The sequence below is a fragment of the Tasmannia lanceolata genome, unplaced genomic scaffold (assembly GCF_043159265.1).
Source record: "Tasmannia lanceolata isolate RefF3 unplaced genomic scaffold, GAP_Taslan_0.1 ptg000008l, whole genome shotgun sequence".
Lineage (NCBI taxonomy): Eukaryota > Viridiplantae > Streptophyta > Magnoliopsida > Canellales > Winteraceae > Tasmannia > Tasmannia lanceolata.
Window position 1 is genome coordinate 2,594,439 of NW_027518685.1, and position 22,878 is coordinate 2,617,316.

Sequence of the window (22,878 nt, forward strand, 5' to 3'; positions counted from 1 at the left end):
CTCTGTCATGAATTTCATCAAAGAACTCTGAAAACCTCCAAGGGAGGACTGACATCCCTCTCAACCATCGGATCACATTGTGGGAATTTCCCTCTACAATGACACAATCCAATGAATCTCTATCCAAATGTATAATCCCTTGAGGAGCAGCTCGAACCTCAGTCCCACTAGCATCCGTGCACCCGATCGGACCAGAGGACACCCAAATCACCTCACCCCAAGAATCCCTACTACTCCACCGATTCCGGCCGGTCGAGGGATGCCCAAGGTAGAACCATCGATATTTAATTTGATAAAACCAGGAGAAGGAGGCTGCCATGGTTGCAAAACACAAGGGCGACTATCCACACCATAACACACTTCCTTCCAACCCTCCCACAAATCAAAAGATGAAACAAATCTAAAAGATGAAACACATTTTACCCACGCTATTGTCAAGGCTAAAACTCTCATGAATAAGAAGGGGGGAGATTTGGCCTTCCCACCAAAGATTTTGGAGTTTCTTTTTTTATTTTTTTGAAAATTGACAATTTTATTGATACTATGAAGATTACATTGGGGACCAGGGGTCCCTACTTGCATTACATAGAATCAATTAAGGGTGGCTAGGAGCATGCTCCTAGACCAGTAAAAAGCCAAAAAAAGATCTTCTAGGTCAACCACTACAACGAGTTCTATACTTCCATGCGCTACCACCCTGCCGAATACCTATTTCACTTCCCTTTCGAATTCTTCATCTACTACCGCAGCTGAAAATGCCTTCACCATTTTCCCTTCCTTTCCTTTACATTGCACAATGGTCTCATTTAAAAGTGCCATATTTGTGGACCCCATCAAATCATAGTTATGACCTGCCACGTTACTCAGACTGCTCCACCACTTTCTAGCTGGCTAATTCAAATTTTAAAAATCCCGCTCAAACGCCTAAAGCTATTGTGCGCCTCTAACCGTACACGATAGCCAATCCATCGAATCCGATCATCGGCGGCCTCCACCTTGCGCCACCGCCAGTTCCGGGGGATCCCCATTAAACCTCCAAGCCAAAAACCCTAATCTAACCCTAGAGACCACCATTTTTTATGCTAATTTCTCCCCCTTCAGCTTCACCAGAACCTAAAATCCTAATCCTACCCTTATTTTTACCTAATCCTAGAGCCCACCATTGTTCACCCTAATCCTACTCTTCTAGCCGCAACCTTGCACCTCGATCAAACCCCATCTTTACCCTTCACATCAAGCCTCTTCATTCCCCCCTCCCCTCGAATCCGGCCACCCTTTTTCACACTCCTGCCGTGTCCACCACTTCCGACAACTCATAAGCCCACTTTCTCCATCCACCCAACCCAGATCCGATCCTTTCCCCAATAAATCCGGCCCACTCGGACCTAGATCCGGCCATGTCGCACCTCCAGCCACCATTGCTACATCCCCTGCGAGATCTGCCCAACTCCGGGCATCATCCAGCCACTAATACCTCCCTTGCCCATCAAGGGAGAGAAAAGGAAAGATCAAAAAATAGGAAAGATAGATTTAAGAGAAAGAGAGGAAGAAAGAGGGGGGAGGAGAAAAAGCAGAAAGAGAGAGAACAGGAAGAGATCAGAAAAGTAAAAGAAAAAAGATATATCAGGAAAGAAGAGAGGGAGATTGTTCGAAGAGAGAAAGATCGGCGAGAAATGGGGGAGAAAATGAAGAGAGAGAGTGAGAGACGAGAGAGAGAGAGAGAGAGAGAGAGAGAGAGACGAAATAGGGGAGAGAGAGAGAGAGAGAGACGAAATAGGGAGAGAGAGAGAGAGAGAGAGACGAAATAGAGAGAGAGAGAGAGTAGGGAAGAAAATGTTTCCCTCCCTAGGGTTTCCATCGACCTAGGGAGGGAGCTCCAAAATCACCTAAAAATCGCCTTTTGTCTCTTCGTGAGGGAGGGAGCCCGTGTAGTATTATGATAAGCTTGATTTCTAGGAATTAGGAAAACCTTGAAAAATTAGGCAATGTTTGACAACCTTGACCCACAAAATCGCAAGAAGAGAAACATCCCACAAAATTTTACCTCTTTTCTTCCAAGGGACTAATCGCCAGCCTTCCAGTAACTCTGGGAGGGCTGTAGGGAATACCCACTCTATACCAAACCTCGCCAAAATACGACTCCACACCTCCTTGGCAACTCTGCAATGGATAAAATATGATCCACCGATTCTCCCGCCTCTATGCACAAGGCGCAATGATCTACTATAAGCATCCCACGGTTCGTAAGCAAATCCACCGTTTGAATCCACCTGCAGGTGGCCATCCATGCAAAAGTACATACCCTTGGAGGCGCTTGAATTTTCCACACTTTTGCTTCAATTAGGAACGCAAGGCAAGGCATCAAGAAGTTGTAGAAGGATTTGACAGTAAAAACCCCAGTAGAGTCAAATTCAAACCCTCTTATCCTCCCCATGAGAACTGATGTAGCAACTTTCTAACACCTCAAACAATCTAACAATTGAAGGAAGATCCCTTTCAAAAAAATTTCTTATGAACGCTGGGCTCCACACCACTTTATCTTCTCTCTTCTCAAAACATTCATTCACCATGGCTTCCTTTCTGGCTGCCACAACGAATAAAACAGGAAACAAAAGTTTTAAAGAAGTATAAGAATTAAGAACACTAGATATCATTCCAAAAACTCCAAAAACTGATCTTGTCCCCTACATAAGCTCTGTATCGAATGCCCTCTTTGAATTGATGGGACAACCACAAAATGACCTTCCAAATTGTAACCCTTGGTTTTCTAAAGCATTCTTTTGATTCCCAGTGTCCAGGCTTTGCGCCATATTTATCCTCTATAACTTTCACCCACAATTGAGACTGCTCCTCCCCAAATCTCCATAACCACTTCTCTAGTAGTGTATGATTAACTTGCTTGATTCTCCTAATACCCAAACCCCCACCTTTGATAGGTTTACACACATGCTCCCAACTTACTAAAGGAATACCCCGTTTCTTAGCTGACCCTCCCCAAAGGAATCTTTTTTTGGATATGTTCAATGCAATTCACAACAGTTGCAGGGCATTTAAAAAGAGACAGCTGTTAGATAGTTGGAATATTTGTGTATGAATTGGATGTATTCTGTCTCACTCCCTCTTTCATGATATCGCCATTCCTTGGAGGAGCTCCTCCTCCCACGCCTCCAATGTCGCCTCCTCAATCTTCATCTATTGCCAATCTCTCCTACTTTCCACTATTGCCACTGTTGGTATTCAACACACCCGTCAACACCCAACATGACAGGAGGAGAACCGAAACTTTGATCCTCACTAGAGCGATCACGACCAAGGTTTTAAATTTCGGTTTCGGTTTCGGTGGAAATATTGTAAAATCATAAAAACATATGGAAAGTTGGAAACATATGCAAATGATGAAATTTTGAGATGAAACTTCAAAAAATGCTAGAATACACATAAATACATACCAAAAAACCATCGCATAAGCAAGAAAGCCATCTATAATGGTTTAATCATATTGAACACCAAGTGACATGCGTTGTCACACATGTTTGGAATGGTGAGGTCAATAAAGAAGTACACTGTAAACAAGCTAGGAATGTATGATATCTACATTCAAGCATACTCATTCATGTATCATTCTTTTACGATCTTAAAATCTTATTAAACATGTTCGCAGACAACGTGCTAACATGAGGAATGCTTGCACAGAAATATATAAAGCCAACCACTAAAGGAAATAATTGGAACACGAAATTCGTATTTATATTTGTTTATATCCTTTGAAGAAGCTGGTAACTGCCAGCCCATACCCAAACACAGCATCAGTCAAAATCGCTTGCTTTCATACAAAACGTGCCATTAATTAGATCTAATTGGCATTAGATAAAGCAAATCTAGAAATTCAAACAAGATGACTGACCTCTATCCAAGCAGATTAAACATTCTAGCAATAAGTGTTTCTTCATCCTCTGAGAACTCCAGCTTAGAATCTTGACTTGGTTCCCTAGTTGGAAAATCATTTTACAGAACCATTTGATGGAAAAAAGAAAAAAAAACGGAAGGAAACCAAAGGCTCTTCTTTCTAATAACAGAGAAGGCATTAAATTCAAATGGGTAGCTTGGGAGTAGTCAGAAACATCATTAGAGGAGTGATTCAAGTCAGCCATTTCTCAGGAAATATGCAGAAGGAAGAGAACCCAGAATAGCTTACGGAAATGAAGTTGGAATATGGAGGCACTTGAATACAGAACAAAAGAAAGGAAAAAGGAAAAGGAAAAGAAAACCAAATATGTCTGTTTTAACAAAAAGAACCCAAAGAGAAATATCCGACTCTGGTTTACTACCCAATTAAAAAATAATACAGAACTTCGTTTGAGTTATGCAAATTATAACAACTACCACCAACAATAGGCTTTAAAAGTATACAATTTAAAATGTTGAATAACTAAAAAAGCAAGAAAACAATTAACAGGAAATGCAGAGAGAAATGGGAAAAAAAAACTACCCTAAAATGTTGATCGCAAATTGTTGTAAAGGATGAGAAATCGAAATGTGGGGCAGCTGCCAATCCGAAGGCTTGAATCGGTGACAGATTTGTGCGACCCTCTGAGGTGAAATCTCTAATGAGAGTGGGGAATTACTTGGAGTGTTTGGCCTTGAGTAGATTCTTGCTGGGTTGGGGTTTTCTGGAGAGGTTAGGGTTTATTCTGGCAGCCACAGATTCCCGAGTGATGGAATTTGCAGGCCAGGGAGGGGGGAGGAGGAAAGGCAGGCGTAGGTATTTTGCAGAGAAGAAAATGGGCGTTAAGAGTTTTGGAGCGTGGATAAATGAGTATACTGGGGGCTGAGAGCCTGAGAGTCTCAGACTACAACCAAGGTTTTAAATTTCGGTCCTCACCGAAATCCCGAAATTTTGGCCGAAATTCAATAGAAACACTTGAAAATATGGTTTTAAATTTCGGACCGAAATTTCGGATTTCGGTGGAGACCGACACTGAAATCGGTGAAACCTGAAACGGAATTTTATTTCGGCCGGAATTTCGATTTCGGGGGGTCCAAAACCGGTACCGAAATGTTTTAAATTTCGGTTTTGGAATGCGTTTCGGTACTCACCGAAACTGAAAAATTTTTGTCGAAATTTCTCTCGAAATCGCACGAAATAAAAAAAAAGTATTATTTTATCCCCTCTGAAATTTCGGTAATTTCGGGAAGATATTAAATAACGAATATGTTCAAGATTTTTTGGCGAAATCCCTTAAATTTCAGACCCAAATTTCAGGAAAACGAAATTTCGATCAAAATAATGTAACGTTTCGATTATCATTGATTTCTACGTATTGGCCGAAATCAGAAATTTAAAACCTTGCTTGAAATATTGTTTTCTTGGGCCGAACTTAATTTCTATGTTAATCTAAATCATCCAAATTGCAGGTCAGTGATGGTACATTGATCCTAGCCAAATCACAGCAACAGATAATCCTAGCCATCTAATGAATGATCTTTTCTTTTTTTTTCACTTGACTACAATTTGGACATTTGACTCCTTGACATATAGGTGGATAATCGTAGGGTGGGACTGTGGGAGTGCTGTAATTCCACTTTCAAGAGAAACAAAGATATATAAAAAAATAAGATAGATAAATGGATAGATAAAAATAGCCTAAACACAAAAATTTAAAACAACAGAGCTTATTCGGACCATCTCCTCGAGCTTTCTAATAAACCAGGGCTTAATCTGAACATCAGAATGCAAAATTCCAGCTGATTCAAAGCCCCATCTCCGTCCAAATCTCCTTCTCTCAACATACCCAAAAGCTCATCATCTCTCAAGCCCTGCAATCCCAAACGAGCAGAATTTCTCTTCAAGCTCTCGAACGTAATTGCACCCTTTTGCCCATCCATCAGTAGACGAAACCCGTTAAAGAGCTCTCTCATAAATCCTGTTGTTCCCATTCTCTCTGCCATTGATGGCAAGAAGTCTTCGAATACCAGCTCTTTCTCGGCCATTGATGATTGAATTTCTACTTGAGAGAGCCTGAAAGGTTTTGGAATAAAAGGGATGGATAACCAGGGAGGAGGGCATAGTCTTAAATAAGGGAAAGAGGAGAAAGAAGAGGTTCGTGGAAAGAGATGCCAACGAGGATACAGATAGAAGAAAGGTTTTTTAACGTGGTTGCGAGACTTCTTACGAGCCTAAAATTCATGGTGTCGTGGCCCTTGCATTAAGGAAACTCTCTTTCGTAGAAGCTGCATGAGGCTTTCTACTTGTTGCATGAAATTAATAAAATAAAATAGGAATGCTAAACCCATTGGCCCCCTGCAAACATCAGTGCGCCCCCATTTCAATTGATTTTTGTAAGGGCGCTCTTGAGTTCAGCATAACTCAAAATGAAATTTTGAAGGGGCCTATTGGTACAAAAAGGGCAAGGGAAATGATATACTCGCTCTTTTTTTACTTGGTACAGCCCTCTACAGTGTAAAAGAGTAGTCATAAATACACTTAGAGGGGGTGTCTAATTAAAAAAGGGGCAAATATATCACTTCCCCAAGGGAAATGCTAGAAAGAAAGCCTGTTATGCTATTCCTAAAAGACATTTATGAGGTCTCATTTCTGCCGAGTGTATATGATGAGATCCATTTATCCTCACAACAACCATAAGCCCAAACAAAAATGCCTTCAAGAACACCTTGATGGGATGATCCTAACCCTTGATCTTCCAAGAGAACTTAATCCGTTGATCTTCTTAGGGAAAATGCTAAGAAGATGCTGTTGTTAGGCGTACACTCTTTGTAGTTTTTAATCTTACACATGGGATGCTTATTTGGGATGGGACCAAAACAATGTGGGTCACCTCATTATGTCTACAAGATCAATGGTCATGATTGCCTTTTATCATCCTTGTGAAATTAACTTTCCACCTAAATTTAATAAATTAAATCTCTATTTAAAGTCCTCGTCAAAGAATAAATTGACCTCTTTATTCGTTGTTTAAGGAATGCTTCAACGAGGCGTGTCATCTGAGCTGGGCTCAATTTGATGATTATGAAGTGGGCCCCATTTCTGTTGATCTGGACAGTGCAACTGCTGGGACCTAGTTCAGGCATTCCTGACCATCCAAGCTCTTGATTGGAGGGTTAGGATCATCTGAGCTGCAAACTTCTCAATCCATGGAAATCTAAGCAGGCCTAGCAATCCAACAGTCTATAATAACTACAGGTGGGGCCCAGTCGATTATTTTAAGATCTACCCGAAGCATGTTTGGTTGCCCTGTTTAGTTGTTTATTTTGGGAAGATCATCAAAAGATGATCATGCGAAGATCTACCCAAAGCATGTTTGGTTGCCATGGAGCACTTTGACCCGAGACAACTTCTAGACATCATTAATGTTTTTTGCTTTCTTCTTCTTTCCTTTTTTGAATTAGGAGAAGATTCCTGTCTTATTCTTTTTCTTCTTGTCTCTCTTCCATCCTGCATTTTGGTGACGACACCTTTCATCTTCCGCTAATCTTCTCGCGCAATCATACCCTACTCACAAATCTTCCTCCTATTCTTCTCCTCATCTCCCATATTTGTCTAATTCTCTTGAGCGGGGACTTCTTCTTCTCCTAATCTCCCAGCCATCTCCCAGCCTCTTTGATTATCATACCCAAACAGAACAAACATGCATCAATGGAAAGATTCTAAAGAAAGTTGCAAGGATGAAGGATGCCTTGTAAGGGGAAGTTGCAGAGGCTATTGGAATTAGGATTTTATAACATTCGTGAAATTAAAAGATCTAGAGAAATCACATGCTAGGGTTTCTGGGTATGGAGGTAGAGATAGAGAGGGACGATGAGAAATCGTAGGGTTTCATGAGTACATTGTTAATTCTCAGTTACAAAAGCAGAAGTCATATGAGTTCAAAATATTGAAGGAAAGTCATAGATTTCCTATAGGTGGCTTCTTCCTTAGCTGCAAAATATTGAAGGAAAGTCATAGATTTCCATTTTTTTTACTTTCTTTTCTTCTCTTGATTTGAGAGGAAAGTCAAAAACAACACAAAATGGCAGATAACAAAAACTGACATGTGAATGGTAAATGCCAACCAAAGAATTCTGTGAAATGGAAAATGTGTCCTCCAAAGTGGGCCATGAAGAGAGAATTGTCCACGCTGTTATTATTTTTCAAAGGCTACTGATATTGGCGCAAACATGTTTTGATAATTGTTGCGAACTCACCTGGTTGAAACATATAGGACTAGGTGAGTGGGCCCCTATTATCAAAACATATTCGTGCCAAAATCAGTCGCCTGTATTGTGATGTTCCAATTTGGCGGCCTTTTGAGCCTATATCACAAAAACACACCTTGTTGCTGCTTATTCATGTTTTTTTCTTTAAAGGGTGTGGACAATACCATTCAGCTTTTTGTAATTTATTCTTAAAATGGCACCACATAGCCTTTTTCTTCATCTTAACGGCTGCATCGGGACATTTCAACTCTATTATTGTCTTCATATATTTGTGTTATGGGATTTGCTAACGTCCATCGCATAAGGCTTTTCGCGGATAGTCTGTTGCATCTGACGGCAGCCACAGAGGCTCACTTTTCAGCAGATTTTGTTTTCATTCACGAGGTGGCTGCTGTCAGATGCAACAGAACATCTGCAAAATGCCTTCTGTGATGGATGCTTGTAAATCCCGTTATAGTCAGCTTGGAAGGTATGCGGAAGCTTGGGCGATAAATAAGGCCGAGAATTTTTAGTTTATTATCCTTCATTAATCTGACATAGCCAAGATGAAAAGGTGAGAGAGATGAAGAACCTTGTTCTTTTAATCTTTGAGAAAGACTCCTTCCTCCTCTTATTCTTCAACAAATTCACATCGACAACAGCTTCTATTGAGTAATGGAGATAAACAGCACAATAAATGTAAGAGCTTTTCTTTCTTATTTCTTCTTTCTTTACTTACTTAGCGTGCAATTCGGCATTGCGATCGATGTCATGACTCCCACCCAGTCACTCACAGATGGGAAGAACATAGTATCTGCCAGAGAGCGCTTCACGTTGGGCTTCTTCAGTCCTAGTAATTCAAGTCATCGCTATGTTGGAATATGGTACACCATGATCCCTCAGACTATCTTATGGATCGCCAACAGAGAAAATCCTGTTATGGATTTTTCCGGAGTTCTAATGATCAATGACAAAGGAAACCTTGTTGTCGTGGATGGAAAAGAAAACCTTCTTTGGTCAACAAATGCTTCAATTGTCACTGGTAATTCAAGTGCTAAGCTCCTTGACTCTGGAAATCTTGTCCTTAGAGAAGGAAATCCCGATATTAATATTGGAGATGTGTTTTGGGAGAGTTTTGACCATCCATCACATGTGTTTCTACCAGGCATGAAGCTCCGCTCGAATCGAAGGAACAGTGAGAACCAGCTGCTGAGGTCATGGAAAAGTTCTTCTGATCCTTCCATAGGCAGTTTTTCTTTCGGTGTCGATGCTGAGGAGCTTCCTCAGTTAATTACCAAGAATTGGTCCATTCGGTACTGGCGAACCGGGCCTTGGAATGGTCTCATCTTTATAGGGGTACCCGGCATGTTCTCATTTTACCTCAACGGATTCAATATTGTCAGAGATAGTGAAGGATCGGTAGAAATTAGTTATGCTTTTTCCAATGAATCTTTCATTTTGTTTTTTGTTTTGGATTCATCGGGGAAAATACAAGAATTGAGTTGGGATGAACAAAAGATGGAATTGCTTGTTGATTGGTCAGCACCTGATAACAAGTGCGATGTTTATGGAATTTGTGGACCTTTTGGAAGCTGTAATCCACGTAATTCACCAATTTGTAGTTGTTTGAGAGGGTTTGTGCCCAAGTTCATTGAAGAATGGGCTAATGGGAATTGGTCAGGTGGATGTGTAAGGAAAAGTCAGCTGAAATGCGAGAGAAATGACACTAGCAGTATTGAGGGTAAAGGAGATTGGTTTTTGAACTTGGTTAGAATGAAATTACCAGATTTTTCAGTTTGGTTGGAGGCTGAGGATGCAAAGCAGTGTGAAGAGAAATGCTTGGAGAACTGTTCTTGTGTAGCTTATGCGTATGATAATATCATGGATTGTATGTTTTGGAGCAGAGATTTGATGGATATTCAAGAGTTCAATTCTGGGGGGATGGATCTGCACATCCGTCTAGCAGATTCCGAACTTGGTATGGTTGATGTTTGTTCTTTATTACGTCTTTCTCTAGATAAAAACAAAACATTTACGGGCCCATTAAGCTTTCATTATTTCTTTGATCATTCTGTTGATTGTGAAATGGGAATTTATTTTATTTTTTCTTCTTTGAACTGGGTAAACAAGATTTTATTGGCAGAAAAAAAGTTTAAATTATTGAGGAGCAACCCTGTGAGAAAACAGAGAGCTGCCTCTAAAACTGCCATAATGAAGCAAAAACAGGGACTTACCATAGTCAAGAATTAACAGTAAATTCCATATTTCCATTTCAAAGAGCTAGGAGATTTTAAGTTGAATATGGTACTCAGTAAACTTCTTTGGTTGATTTTCAATAAATAGACTTAGGCATCTGATTTTGAATTCCTCAAATTGATTTGTTTTGTTGTACTAATTCAAAATCCACCTTGGTGGCAAAGAGGTATAAGAATTGACTAGTTACAAGTGTATTGTTTTCAAATCTAATTCTGCTAGCCTAGTTTTGGGCTTCCTCCATGCTCTCTTTGGGACCCATGCTGTCAATTCCCATGTTTTTCTTTCATTTCTTTTCCATGTAAGGTGACATATTTCATCATCAGTGTACTGTTTTTAAGTACTGTTTGTTCATCAATAAATCCATTGGCATGCAAGTGAATGTGGATGGCTCATAGTCTCTAGGTCTGAATTGTTTTTTTTTTAATGTTGCAGATAAAAGGAGAGAAATGAAGGTTATCACCATACCTACAGTCATTATAGGAATAATTACCATAAGTGTCTGTATGTACTTCTTTTGGAGGTGGCTTGTAAAATGCAGAGGTAACTGAGACAATTTGCCTCTGGGAAATGATAAATCCAACCCTTTTCTTTACATGGAACATCCAACTCCAGTGTACGTGGCAATCATGGCCATTGAGTCCTTCCCATGTGAAGTAAATCGGCCCCTCTGCAGTCATATATACACCAGAGTTGGCTGTCCCAAGTAAAAAAAGGGCGGATATATCACTTCCTTTTGCCTGTATATGCAAATTAGATAATATTGTTTATATTATAAACGTTGGACCTTCGTGTAATGCTTACTCTACAGAACCTGGTAAGGAGAAAGACAAGAAAGAAGACCATGAAGTATTATTATTTGATATGGGTGAGAGCATAGAGGCAGCCGACGACTCTTCATATGCAGATGTACCGAGAGAGCGTATGAAGCGAGCAAGAAGCCTGGGGCTTCCATTGTTTGATTTTGGAAGACTAGTAACTTCAACAAACAACTTTTCTGATGCAAATATGCTTGGTCAAGGGGGGTTTGGTCCAGTTTACAAGGTCTCTCTCTCTCTCTCTCTCTCTCTAGAGGAGAAAAATAAAAACAGTGGATTTGGTAGTGATACTTTCTTAGACTACATATTTAGTGTGAATTGGATAATCATTTTCCTGTATATTGATTGCATCCAGGGCAAACTAACTGAAGGACAGGAAATAGCCGTAAAGAGACTTTCAAAAAGCTCTGGGCAAGGCTTAGAGGAGTTTAAGAATGAAGTTGTGCTGATTTCAAAACTCCAACACCGGAATCTTGTTAGGCTCCTTGGCTACTGCATTGAAGGAGAAGAAAAGATGTTGGTTTATGAGTACATGCCTAACAAAAGCTTGGATGCTTTTCTCTTCGGTTAGATCTCTCTCTCTCTCTCTCTCTCTCTCTCTCTCTCTCTCTCTCTCTCTCTCTCTCTCTCTCTCTCTCTCAATTCTATACAGCTCCTTAATTTCTATGTTCAATACAGACAAAACAGAACAGTAAGGAACTTACTTGAATGAAGATTCTTCCATAAATTAGCAAAATTGGAGGATCCTTCAAGCTTAGATGATTCCTTAACCTGAGCATCTATTTTTTGTTAGTAGCATAAGTCTGTTGATTAGAAATATGTTGTTAACACAAATACTTTTTTTTTTTCGACAAACGTCATTTCAACTGCATGCTAAATAGATGTTTTGATAAACTTATATTTCCTCATTTACCTCAAAAGACTAATTGATTTACATGTTATAATTTGCATCCGCGTCAGATCCAACTAAACAAGCGCTACTAGAATGGCCTAAACGTTTTCACATTGTTGAGGGGATTGCTCGTGGACTTCTTTATCTACATCGAGATTCCAGATTGAGGATTATTCACCGAGATTTAAAGGCAAGTAACATTTTGCTTGATGGAGAACTAAACCCCAAAATTTCTGACTTCGGCTTGGCAAGGATATTCGGTGGAAATCAAATTCAAGCAGATACTAAAAGAGTTGTTGGGACATAGTAAGTTGTAGTGGCTCACGTAAAATAAAAGTTATTATTCTCTTGTTTCAATTCAGTGCTTTCGTTCTGAGTATTTTTGAGTTCTTGATCTGAAAATTAAATAACAATGATGTGCAGTGGCTATATGTCCCCAGAGTACGCTATGGAAGGGAGGTTTTCCGAAAAATCAGATGTCTTTAGTTTTGGCGTCCTGCTATTAGAGATTGTGAGCGGGAAGAAGAACACAAGTTTTTACCATCACGAGCTTACTCTAAATCTTTTGAGTTATGTAAGTACATATCAATCATTTTCTCTTTATATGTTTAAAAGCTCCATTTATCTCAAGCAATAGAGTTCAAATCTTCGAATTTCCTTGTAGATGAAATTGAGATTGTTTCAGGCATGGAAATTGTGGAATGAAGAGAAGCTATTAGAGTTGATTGATCCAGCACTGGGTGACTCATTCTCCCAAGCAGAAGCTTTGAGATGCATCCATGTAGGTCTTCTGTGCGTGCAAGAGTTTGCGGCAGATAGGCCAACCATGTCTTCAGTAGTTTTCATGCTCAGTTGTGAGACTGCATCTCTTCCTACTCCGAAACAGCCTGCGTTTACAGAGAGGAGATCATCCGAGCGCGGTACTGAAATCTGGTCTGTAAATAATGTAACTATTACAATGTTACAAGGCCGATAGCATACACAGCTATCTGTTCCAAATAACAAATGCTTTTTTTGAATTTCAGTTTCAAATTATGAGTTCTTCCATTGTTGGGGATCAATGATACCATGAGAAGCTTCACCTGGACTCACTGACTTGTAGATAACATATTTTACAATTGCTCTTTTTGGTCATTTTTATCCATTTGCTCACACAAATTTAATGGACATTGTGCTCATTTTTCTTATTCTTCTATTTCCATGCTGTTGATTGATGGTTTTTTTCAGCTGATAACTGTGATTTTCGGCTGATGTCTTCTCTGTGCTAAGGGTCCAGATCAGGCTAATGTTTGTTGATGGGCCTAGATCAGGCTTCTTATGGACTTCCCACTTGGTTAGACGAAGAGTTAGATTGAGTGCAATGAGGTAGATGGACAGACGGCCCTTGAGAGTGCAGGGAGAGTGAGGTTGCTTGACTTCATGCCATTGGGAGGTTCGGTACTAATTCCCCTTAATGCCAATGAGGATGGGAGAAGGATTCCCCTTAGTCATAAGATGAACTGTTAAAAAGGTTGAGAGTGCATCTCTATCTGGAATGTTCTGGGTTGAAAAAGGAGGAGTCTTCTCTTCTTACAATGCAGCCAAAGCCACTTCAACCCTGGCAAAATCTATTCACACTACGATTGAAAATTTCAATCGGTTCACCAGTTTTGATGCAGGGCAAGTGGTAAGAATGTGACACAGATGAGTGGAGGGACTGTTCTTGAGCAACGGCGCTGCTTTTGAAGACAAAGGCTTGGTGATAATCCACCAAGTCAGAATTTCTTAGTTAAAGTTATGGTCACTTGGTCAGTCACTGTGCATTTGCCAATTCAGAGCACCCTTGCAGACTTATGATAGCTCAGCGATTATGCTAGAATATATGGAGCTTATAATATCAGTTTCTAACTGAAGTATCCTTCAATAGTTAGCACAGCATCAAGTGTAAAATCCAAAGGGAGCCTTGACTGTGTTAAGAGCTGCTTTAATTCGTTTACAACTATATGTAAGCAGTTTGGTTTCAAGCAACTTTATAGCACTTCTGGAACTACATGCATAGCCTTCTCCTTTAGCTAGTAAGGGTCATTGTGGTGCTTAGGTGTAAATACCCAAAAATACCCCCACTTAAATTTTCGTCCCCCTCTTTAAAAGAGGGGCGTTTTTGTCCGTTCAAGTTTGACTCTGATTAGGGCTTTCTAATAAAGCCTATAAATAGATTATTGTGGCTAAACAAACCCTAAAAACGGTTGTGCGGCCCTAGAAAAAAAAATTGGAGAAAGAGAAGAAGAAGAGCAAGGAGATCGCGAATTCGGAGTAGAAGCCATGAATCCAGGTAAGATCTATGAACTATGAAAGCTTTGGATAATTAGAAAGTCTAAATCTAGGGTTTGAAAATATAAAAGAAATATGAACTTTGATCAATATGGATTAGGAATAAGAAACCCCCAGATATATCTTGAGTTTTCTTGGTTTCGATATTACTCTACGATTCCAGCAAACTCAAAACCATGACAATTGCAAGTATTTGTAAATTTGTAGAAATTTGTAAAAATTTGAAATTGAATTGTGCAGAAATGCACAAATTCAAGACTCAGGAACCATGGCACATTAAATGTTTCAGCCGATCAAACTCTTAGGAATTAGAGGGCCTAGTTCAGAGGCCTGAAGCCAATGGATTCAGAAAACTAGATCAAGCCTCTTTAAGAATCTTGCAAGATGACCTCGATCCCTTCATTTAGTGCAAGAATTCAAAAGTTTTAAACATTAGGAACAGTAGCTTCTTACTAGTGATAATCATAGAAGAATTCATAGCATAACTTCATGGAAGAAGAGAGGATTTATAAAAAAGTTCTCTGACAATGGCAAGTGGTGAATGTGTGCTATCTCATGGCATAAAAAATGTAAAGTTAAAATCGCATGTAAAGATGGGATTAGGCCTTAGGAGAAATCTGGATTTGCAGAGAATGAGAATTTCAAAGAAAAATATTAGGTGTAAAGAGAGAATAGAGGATCAAATGTTAGTTAAAAAAAAATAGCTGAAAAGCTATTTTTTTGTGATTAAACTTAATTCCAGATTATGATTTTTTTGCTTTCAAGAAACTCAAAGCGTAAATTTAAAGAAAGGTTTAGGCCTTGCCCTTTTGCAAAAACAAAATGGTGATTTGGGAAAGAGAGGAAAACTCGTTTTTAGGTTTTGATGGTCAATTGCAAGTATTTGTAAATTTGTAGAAATTTGGGGGTAAATAAGAAGGGAAAGAAAGGCTTTTTATTTTTTGACTTTTTAAATGACTGAAAACGGGAAAAAAATAAAAAGGCATGCTTACAGATTCAAAATTCACAACCCACTTTTGAAGGTGTCTTTGAAAAAAATTGGGATCTAAATTCCGTATCGTCCAAAATGTGATGCCCAAACTTAGGCCGTTACATGTTACGATCTCTTATCAAGGTGATATGAAATTTGGATCTCTCTTTATTGTACATTGATTTCGAGTTCATAAAAATGTAGAATCCCACCATGTGTTTCCCTCCTTTTTTATTGTTGGCATAAACTTTCAAGGCCCTTTAGATTTGGTTGCTACCCCAAGTCTTGATAAAGTTAATGACAATATTGAAGATGTTGTTGACAAGCCACGAGCATCGAAACAATGAATGCCAAAGTACAAAGATTGAGCTCGTAGACAATATTATGTGTGGGTTGCAGTGAATGAAGGAGATTTTATATGTTTTTTTTTTTTTTTTTGAAATGGTGAATTATCATAGAATGGAAAGGGAAATCTGGGACAACCCAAAAGAACAGAATGCAAGATAAGAGAACAGAAAATACATGACACCAAGACATGGCTGATCAAGGGGGGAGATAATCAAACCATTGTAAAGAGTCACAATTCATACCCCCCTTCTGGCTAACAGATCTGCCTTCTCATTGGTAACCCTCCTCGATGACCCTAATATGGTTTGATTATTAGGGGATTTTATATGTTTGTATTAGGGCTGCAAAAAAAAAAAAAAAAAAACCGGCCAAACCGATAAACCGAAATGAACCGAGCCTTTCGGTTTGGTTCAATTTTTCTAAGCATTGGTTCGGTCACGGTTAAGACTTTTACCGAATCGATGGGTTTGGTTGACAGTTTTTGAGTTTTAATCAAAAAATGAACCAAACTGATGGGAAATTGCACCTCCTTTCTTTTGTCTTCTTATTAGAGACCATTTTTGCCATTTTGGGTAGTTTAGGGGTAATTCTGTCATTGTAGTCACCCTAAGGGTATCAATACTAGATATAAATGCAACATAAAAGAATCATTTAAGGGAGGATTTTTTTTGGAGCTAGAGTTAGTGGTGGAAAGCTACTTGATTTAGATATGTTCTAAAGTTGATGGCTGGATCGATGGCTGATTTGGATAGATAAACCGGCCTTTTTTATATATATATAGATAAACTTATTTTACTACCTTATTTGGATCTGTATCAAAATCGGTTTGGTTTGTTTTGGTTATACCTCCATTGGTTCAGTTACGGTTTGGATTTTTTTCAAACCAATGGAATCGGTTCGGTTCAAAAAACCTCCTTAAACTGAACCGGACCGAACCATGTGCAGCCCTATTTTGTATTGCTAATTCTCATATATGTAGCTGGTGAATTACTTCTTCTGCTATCTCCTCACAACTTAAGCGCAAGAAATAAATTAACTTCCTCTGCTGCACCCGCCCACTAGAATGCTATCCAAATTGATAAGGATTATTCCGTATCGTACTGTTGCATATATTGTCCTCTGATCGATCTAAACCATCCACTTGATGGGGACTGCCCCAGTGGACTAAATTTTCACTGATCTAATTCGAAGCACCTAACGATCAGGTCAAATGTCTTGGCCTGTTGAATGTCGACTCACCATGTAAATTCTGATTGTTCCTATGTTGATCTAGATCATACAAATTGTGAGGCCAGTGATGGATCCTAGCTAAATCACACGAACCGATGATCCTAGCCATCTAATTGATGGACATTTTTCAGTTGATCAACGAGCGTGTACTATTTTCTATTTCCATTTCAGCTCTCTATTATCATAGTGAATCAATTGGATGGTTGTTAGGAATAGGATTTCGAGTGCCTTTTTAGGACCCCATCCACAACATGGGCCACAATTTGGACATTTGACTCCTCGACATACATGTGGATAATCCCTCTTTCAAGAGAAGCAATGAAATATGAATTAAAAAGATAGATGGATAGGTAAAAATAGCATTACACAAAATAATTTAAGCAAAAGAGTTAATCGGACCATCTCCTCGAGCCTTCTAATAAACCAGGGCTTAATCTGAACATGAGAATGCAAAACTCCACCTGATTCAAAGCCCCATCTCTGTCCAAATCCCCTTCTCTCAACATACCCAAAAGCTCATCGTCTCTCAAACCCTGCAACCCCAAACGAGCCGAATTTCTCTTTAAGCTCTCAAAGGTAATCACTCCCTTTTGGCCATCCATCAGTAGACGAAACCCGTTACAGAGCTCTCCCATAAATCCTTTTGCTCCCATTCTTTCCGCCATTGAGGGCAAGAAGTCCTCAAATACCAGCATATTATTCTCGGCCATTGATGCTTGAATTTCTACGTAAGGTTTGGAATAATAATAGGGAGGAGGGCTTAGTCTTAAATAAGGTAAAAAGGAGAAAGAAAGAGGTTCGTGGAAGGAGATGCCAACGAGGATACAGATAGAACAACGGTTTCTTAAGGTGATTGCGAGGCTTCTTACGCCCTTGCTTTCAAGGAAACTCTCTTTCGTAGAAGCTGCATGAGATTTTGCCACTGTTACGTTATGCTCTTCCAAAAAGAAATTTATATTAGGTCTCATTTCTGCCTAGTGTATGTGATCAGATCCATTGATCCCCATAAGCCCAAACAAATGCCTTTAAGAACACCTTGATTGGATGATCTAAGCCATTGACGTTGTCAGGCATGTTCCTAGACACTCTTAGGCCCCACCTATGCCACGTCTATGTCAACCAATTGTGGGCCTCAAACCGAGTCCAGTAGTCGGTTTAGGCCTACAAAAACTAAACCTTTGATTTTCGTGGTATTGTAATTTAGGCATGGGATGTCCGTTCAGTATAGGAACAATACCATATCGCCCGGTTGCCTTATGATGGTCTACAAGATCAACAGTTAAACGTACATGTCCTATGGGGGATCCTAGAATTGATTGTCCCATTGATCTCGACCCCAACGTATGTTTAGTCGTTCTTGTTTTGTAGTGTTTAATCTTACACATGGGATGCTCATCTAGGATGGGACCAAAATAATGTGGGTCGCCTCGTGATGTATATGAGATCAATGGTCACGATTTTATACAATGTCTCTCTGCCTGGCCCAAAATTGCTTATTATCATTACTCGTGAAAGTAACTTTCCGCATAGTCGTTGTTAAAAAAGAGAACTTATATGGTGCCCAACCGTCAAACCATAAAGGGCGGAGAGAGAGAACCATCTCTCCTTTGATTTTTAATCCAAGAGAAATCCCATGTTTTGACTTTTCTTTGGTTTGGAAATCAAGACAGCAGGTTTTGTCTATATCTGCCATTTATGTTTTGACAGTCGGGCATCATATAAATTCTAGTAAAAAAATAATGCCTAAATTAAATAAATAAAATCTCCATTTAAATTCGTTGTCCAAGAATAAATTAACCTCTTTATTCGGTGTTTAATGAATGCTTCAATCAGGTGTGTCATTATTGGAATTCAATGAGGCACTTTGACTGTTACGTAGTGGGCCCAGGCCCATTTCTGTTGACCCAAACAGCGAAACTGCTGGGACCTACATTGAATCTTGATCAGGCAGTCCTGACCATCCAAGCTCTTGATTGGAGGGTTAGGATCATCTGAGCAGCAAACTTCTCAATCCATTAAATTTAACCGGGCCTCGCAATCCAACAGTCTAGACTGACTAAAGCTGGGCCAGTGCAATAGTGGATTCGAGATCAAGCCAAAAACCGAACAAATATGTATCAATGGAGGAATGCTTCAGTAGGGAGCGACTGCAGTATAGCGGCCCCCACCTTTGATCGATCTAAGCTGTTCATTTAAGAACCCTTGATTTAGAACTCCAATGACCCCAAAATTAAAAACCACCCCAATCATGGGGCCGTAATTTTAAGGGAATAATATGCATCCAAAGTGAGGAGAAAGTCCATGTGAGAAGGCGTTCCCATGTTGGCTTTAGTTGAAGGAAGTTTCCCTTCGATTCTAAAGCCTGGAATAAGATGCAGTTTCAACTCGTACGTATAAAAAAGACATGCTCGGTGATCACACAATCCTTAGGAACGAAGACATAAGGTTGCGTTCTCATCAGCCATCGACATTGGCCATCGGTTGGTTGCCTATTTTCAAGGAGATTGAGGGGAGAACATCTTCTTGAGATCTTCAGATTGTTTGGTTGCCTTTTAAGGTCTTTGACCACTAGCGTTGTCGGGCGACGGTCGGGTGATGTGGCACGCTCAAGATCTTCTCTCCAAATTTCTTCAACTCGATGAAATTTTTGGAGAAGATCTTGGGGAGATCTTTTTGCCCTTACCCCAAATCCCCCCAATATTTGCAAGACAAACCAAACAATGTTTCTTTCTTCCACCCATAATCCCCCCGTTGACTGATCTGCTTTAGATCTTCCCTTTAATCCTCCCTTTGACCGCTGGGATATAGAACCCCCAACGAATTACCGGCATCCAAACAGAGCATGGCAAATAGCTAATGTCACTACATGGGAGTACATATATTATGCTTTAATACCAGGATGTGATGTCACAGTTGATTACTTGGCATGGACGTTTTTATGTGGACCCCGCATAGGTGACTGGCAAAACTCCGTTTTCTTTTTTTTTTTTCACAAAAATCATGTTTTATTGGTGTGCCGTTTAATACTCCTTTTAAAACTTTTACAATGAAAAAACTCCATTTTTTAGGCAAGGCAGACGTTTTAAACACATTTTAGATGCGTTTTCAACATTTTAATTATATATTTTTTGCCAACTTTCCAATTTTACCCCAACCATATTTTGTAAATTGCAAGATTTTAAACCCAGTTTCTTGTGTTTCCGTTTTTTGAAACTCGGATTTTTGCCGTCCTGATTTTTTGTCAAATCACGTTTTACTAACTATATATGATCTCACTACTGAAGGGCCTATACACTTGAGCCTCATTTGGCAACCATGAAAAGTTATTCCATGGAATATCCGTGGGTCAATGGGCTGAAGGAAGAAGACAGAGAATTGAGTTGAGGGAAGTACAGATGGCTTCAAAATATGTAAAATCTACTGAAAAGAAAATACAGATTTAAAATTGATTTTTTAGTTTCCCAGTTTTCCTGGGTTTAGGAGCTTTTCATGTTCCTCTCACTCCCACCAGCTCAATTCTCTCTATCTCCTATCCATCTCACAATTGGCCCCACAAATATTTTGTGCTAACATTTTTTCATGGTGGCCAACACATGGCCTCCTTAGCATGCAAACACATATTTATCTTTCCCCTAACAATTGACGGGGAAGGTTGTCTAGTGTAATTTTCGCATATGTTTTGATTAAAAATAGAAGGGATCGATTTTATCCGTGAGAGAGAGAGAGAGAGAGAGAAGGGGGGGTATAATTCCCCTAAATAATTGCATAAGTAATTCTCAAATATAAGACGAGGAATTCTAAAACGAGGGGTGTACCCTTGCAAAAATGGAGTGAAAGGGCGCCCCATTGGCCAAAAACTTACCATATTGCATTTATTACATTTTGATTTTCAGGCTTCATAAATGGACGATGGGTGTTTGGCCGATGGGGGCGCCTTTTCACCCCATTTTTGCAAGGGCACCCTTTATTCTAGCATAGTCTAGCATACCTCAAATAAGATATTTTCTATACTATGATATTTCACAGATATTGCCACGACTCGACCTTACTGTGTAAATATTAATAATGTATGTTTCTAGGTCTCCTACCTGCCCCGATTTTGTTCTCCATCAGCACTACCGTGCCCGACCCATCCGCGGGACCCACTTCTTGGAGATGCTGAAAACACATCTGGGTGTAAAATGGCAGGACCACCTTGTCAAAACATGAGGTGAAAATGCAAGGCCCCACCATAATGCATGGGTTTGTGTAGATATGGTGGGCCCCACCCAACCACTAAATTAGTGGTAAAATGGTGGGCCCACCTAAAACATGGGTTTGGGTTGAGATGGTGACCCCACCCATCATAACCGGAGGTGCAAAATGGTAGGCCTCCTCCATGCATGAGTTTGGGTAGAGATGGTGTACCCCACCCCATCAAAACAGAAGGTGTAAAATGGTAGCTACCAACCCCTAAGAAACAGGAGGTGTAAGATGGTGGCCCAATCTCATCACCGGCCCAATCTCATCACCGATGTGAAATGTAAATTGGTTGGCTCGACCTATGCATGGGTTGGGGTGCAACTCGGGTCAATCGTTTGGAATTCGGGTTGAGCTTTTACCTTAAAAAGGGGTCTGGTTCGGGTTGATTCCAATTCATTTTTTAGCAAAAGCTATAAGAAATAGAGAGAACGGTTCGATAAGTTATCTACACACTAGCTTAAAATACAGTGGGGGCCACATTATTTGGGTGATCCAAACCATTCATTTTTAAGGCCCTCACATAGATAGGGTGTCCACAAAAAATCAGATCCATAGGATCATCCTAACCATTCGAACTGTGGAGGCAAAAAATGGACTAATTTGTGAAGGTTTAAAGACATCCATTTTACCTCCACAAATCGTAGGGTTGGGATGATCCTATGGATCTGATTTTTTGTAGACACCCTATCTATGTGAGGGCCTTTAAAATGGATGGCTTGGATCACCCAAACAATGTGGGCCCCCACTGTATTTTAAGCTAGTGTGTAGAGAACTCTCTACACATATGTGTAGGAACCGTTTTCTCATAAGAAATAAGAAATAAGCAACTGAGACCAAAAAAAAAAAAACAAATAAGCAACATTAGAACTTACCTAGAGCACACTTGAAACCTATAAGAAAGAAGTTCCAAATCAAATCCAAACCTAACAAAGCACTGAGAGCAACATACAAAAAAATCAATTATTCAAAAAAAAAAAAATGTAATCCAACAAAAAATATGCAATAAAGCATCAAGAACATTAATTCATCAACTAAAAAAATTAGAAACAACAATTAAAATTAAGCCCAAAATGCTTGTGTAGATATTAAAAAAAACTGTAGACTTTGAGGGAGGGTTGATTGTGTGAGAAAGGGTTTTGGAAGGTGTTGAAATTTGTGAGATATTAATGAATTCCGTGAGATTTTTTTAGGATTTTAAGAGTCATTTATGAGGAAGTCTAAACAAAAGGGAGCCCTTGAAAAAAAAAGAGGTGAAAGGGCTCTCCTATTGGCTACACATCACCATCATGCATTAATAATTGCTGAAAAGTCAAACATGATGGTGATGTGCAGCCAATGGGGGAGCTCTTTCACCTCTTTTTTGCAAGGGCTCCCTTCAGTCTAGAATTCCTCCTCATTTATAGTCGATTTTTGTGCAACAAGCTTTTGGAATGTAACTGATTTAGAAGCTGTATCTCTCCCAAATAGGGGTGCAAACGAGCCGAGCCGAGCCGAGCTTGGCCAGGCTCTCGGCTCGTTAAGCCCAAAAGCTCAGCTCGGGCTCAAACCGGGCTCGGCTCGGTCAGGCTTGGCCAGGCTCGCGAGCCTTACTGAGCTCGGGTTATATTATGTTCACACCCCTC

General features: G+C 39.7%; 2 protein-coding genes and 1 pseudogene across 7 annotated transcripts; 1 reads left to right on the forward strand and 2 right to left on the reverse strand.

The window, feature by feature from the left end:
• Positions 1 to 5,673: 5,673 nt before the first annotated feature.
• Positions 5,674 to 5,991, reverse strand: LOC143885619 (calcium-binding protein KRP1 pseudogene; annotated as a pseudogene).
• Positions 5,992 to 8,679: 2,688 nt separating this feature from the next.
• Positions 8,680 to 14,163, forward strand: LOC143883926 (G-type lectin S-receptor-like serine/threonine-protein kinase At1g11330). 6 transcript variants are annotated; one of them, XM_077387245.1, is made up of 8 exons: positions 8,682 to 10,171; positions 10,882 to 10,989; positions 11,258 to 11,490; positions 11,620 to 11,830; positions 12,225 to 12,462; positions 12,580 to 12,730; positions 12,842 to 13,089; positions 13,384 to 14,163. In XM_077387245.1, exons 1-8 carry the CDS (start codon positions 8,869 to 8,871, stop codon positions 13,385 to 13,387), a joined length of 2,496 nt encoding a protein of 831 aa, XP_077243360.1. In that variant the 5' UTR covers positions 8,682 to 8,868; the 3' UTR covers positions 13,388 to 14,163. The 6 variants fall into 6 exon arrangements, with proteins under 6 accessions (XP_077243363.1, XP_077243360.1, XP_077243364.1 ...); XM_077387249.1 differs by lacking the exon at positions 13,384 to 14,163 and having other exon boundaries at positions 8,682 to 9,235; positions 9,359 to 10,171; positions 12,842 to 13,243; XM_077387246.1 differs by lacking the exon at positions 13,384 to 14,163 and having other exon boundaries at positions 8,683 to 8,892; positions 8,980 to 10,171; positions 12,842 to 13,243.
• A 3,240-nt stretch (positions 14,164 to 17,403) lies between these two features.
• LOC143885620 (calcium-binding protein KRP1-like) lies at positions 17,404 to 17,724 on the reverse strand. The gene has a single exon (XM_077389815.1). It carries the CDS (start codon positions 17,722 to 17,724, stop codon positions 17,404 to 17,406), a length of 321 nt encoding a protein of 106 aa, XP_077245930.1.
• Between the last annotated feature and the right edge of the window lie 5,154 nt (positions 17,725 to 22,878).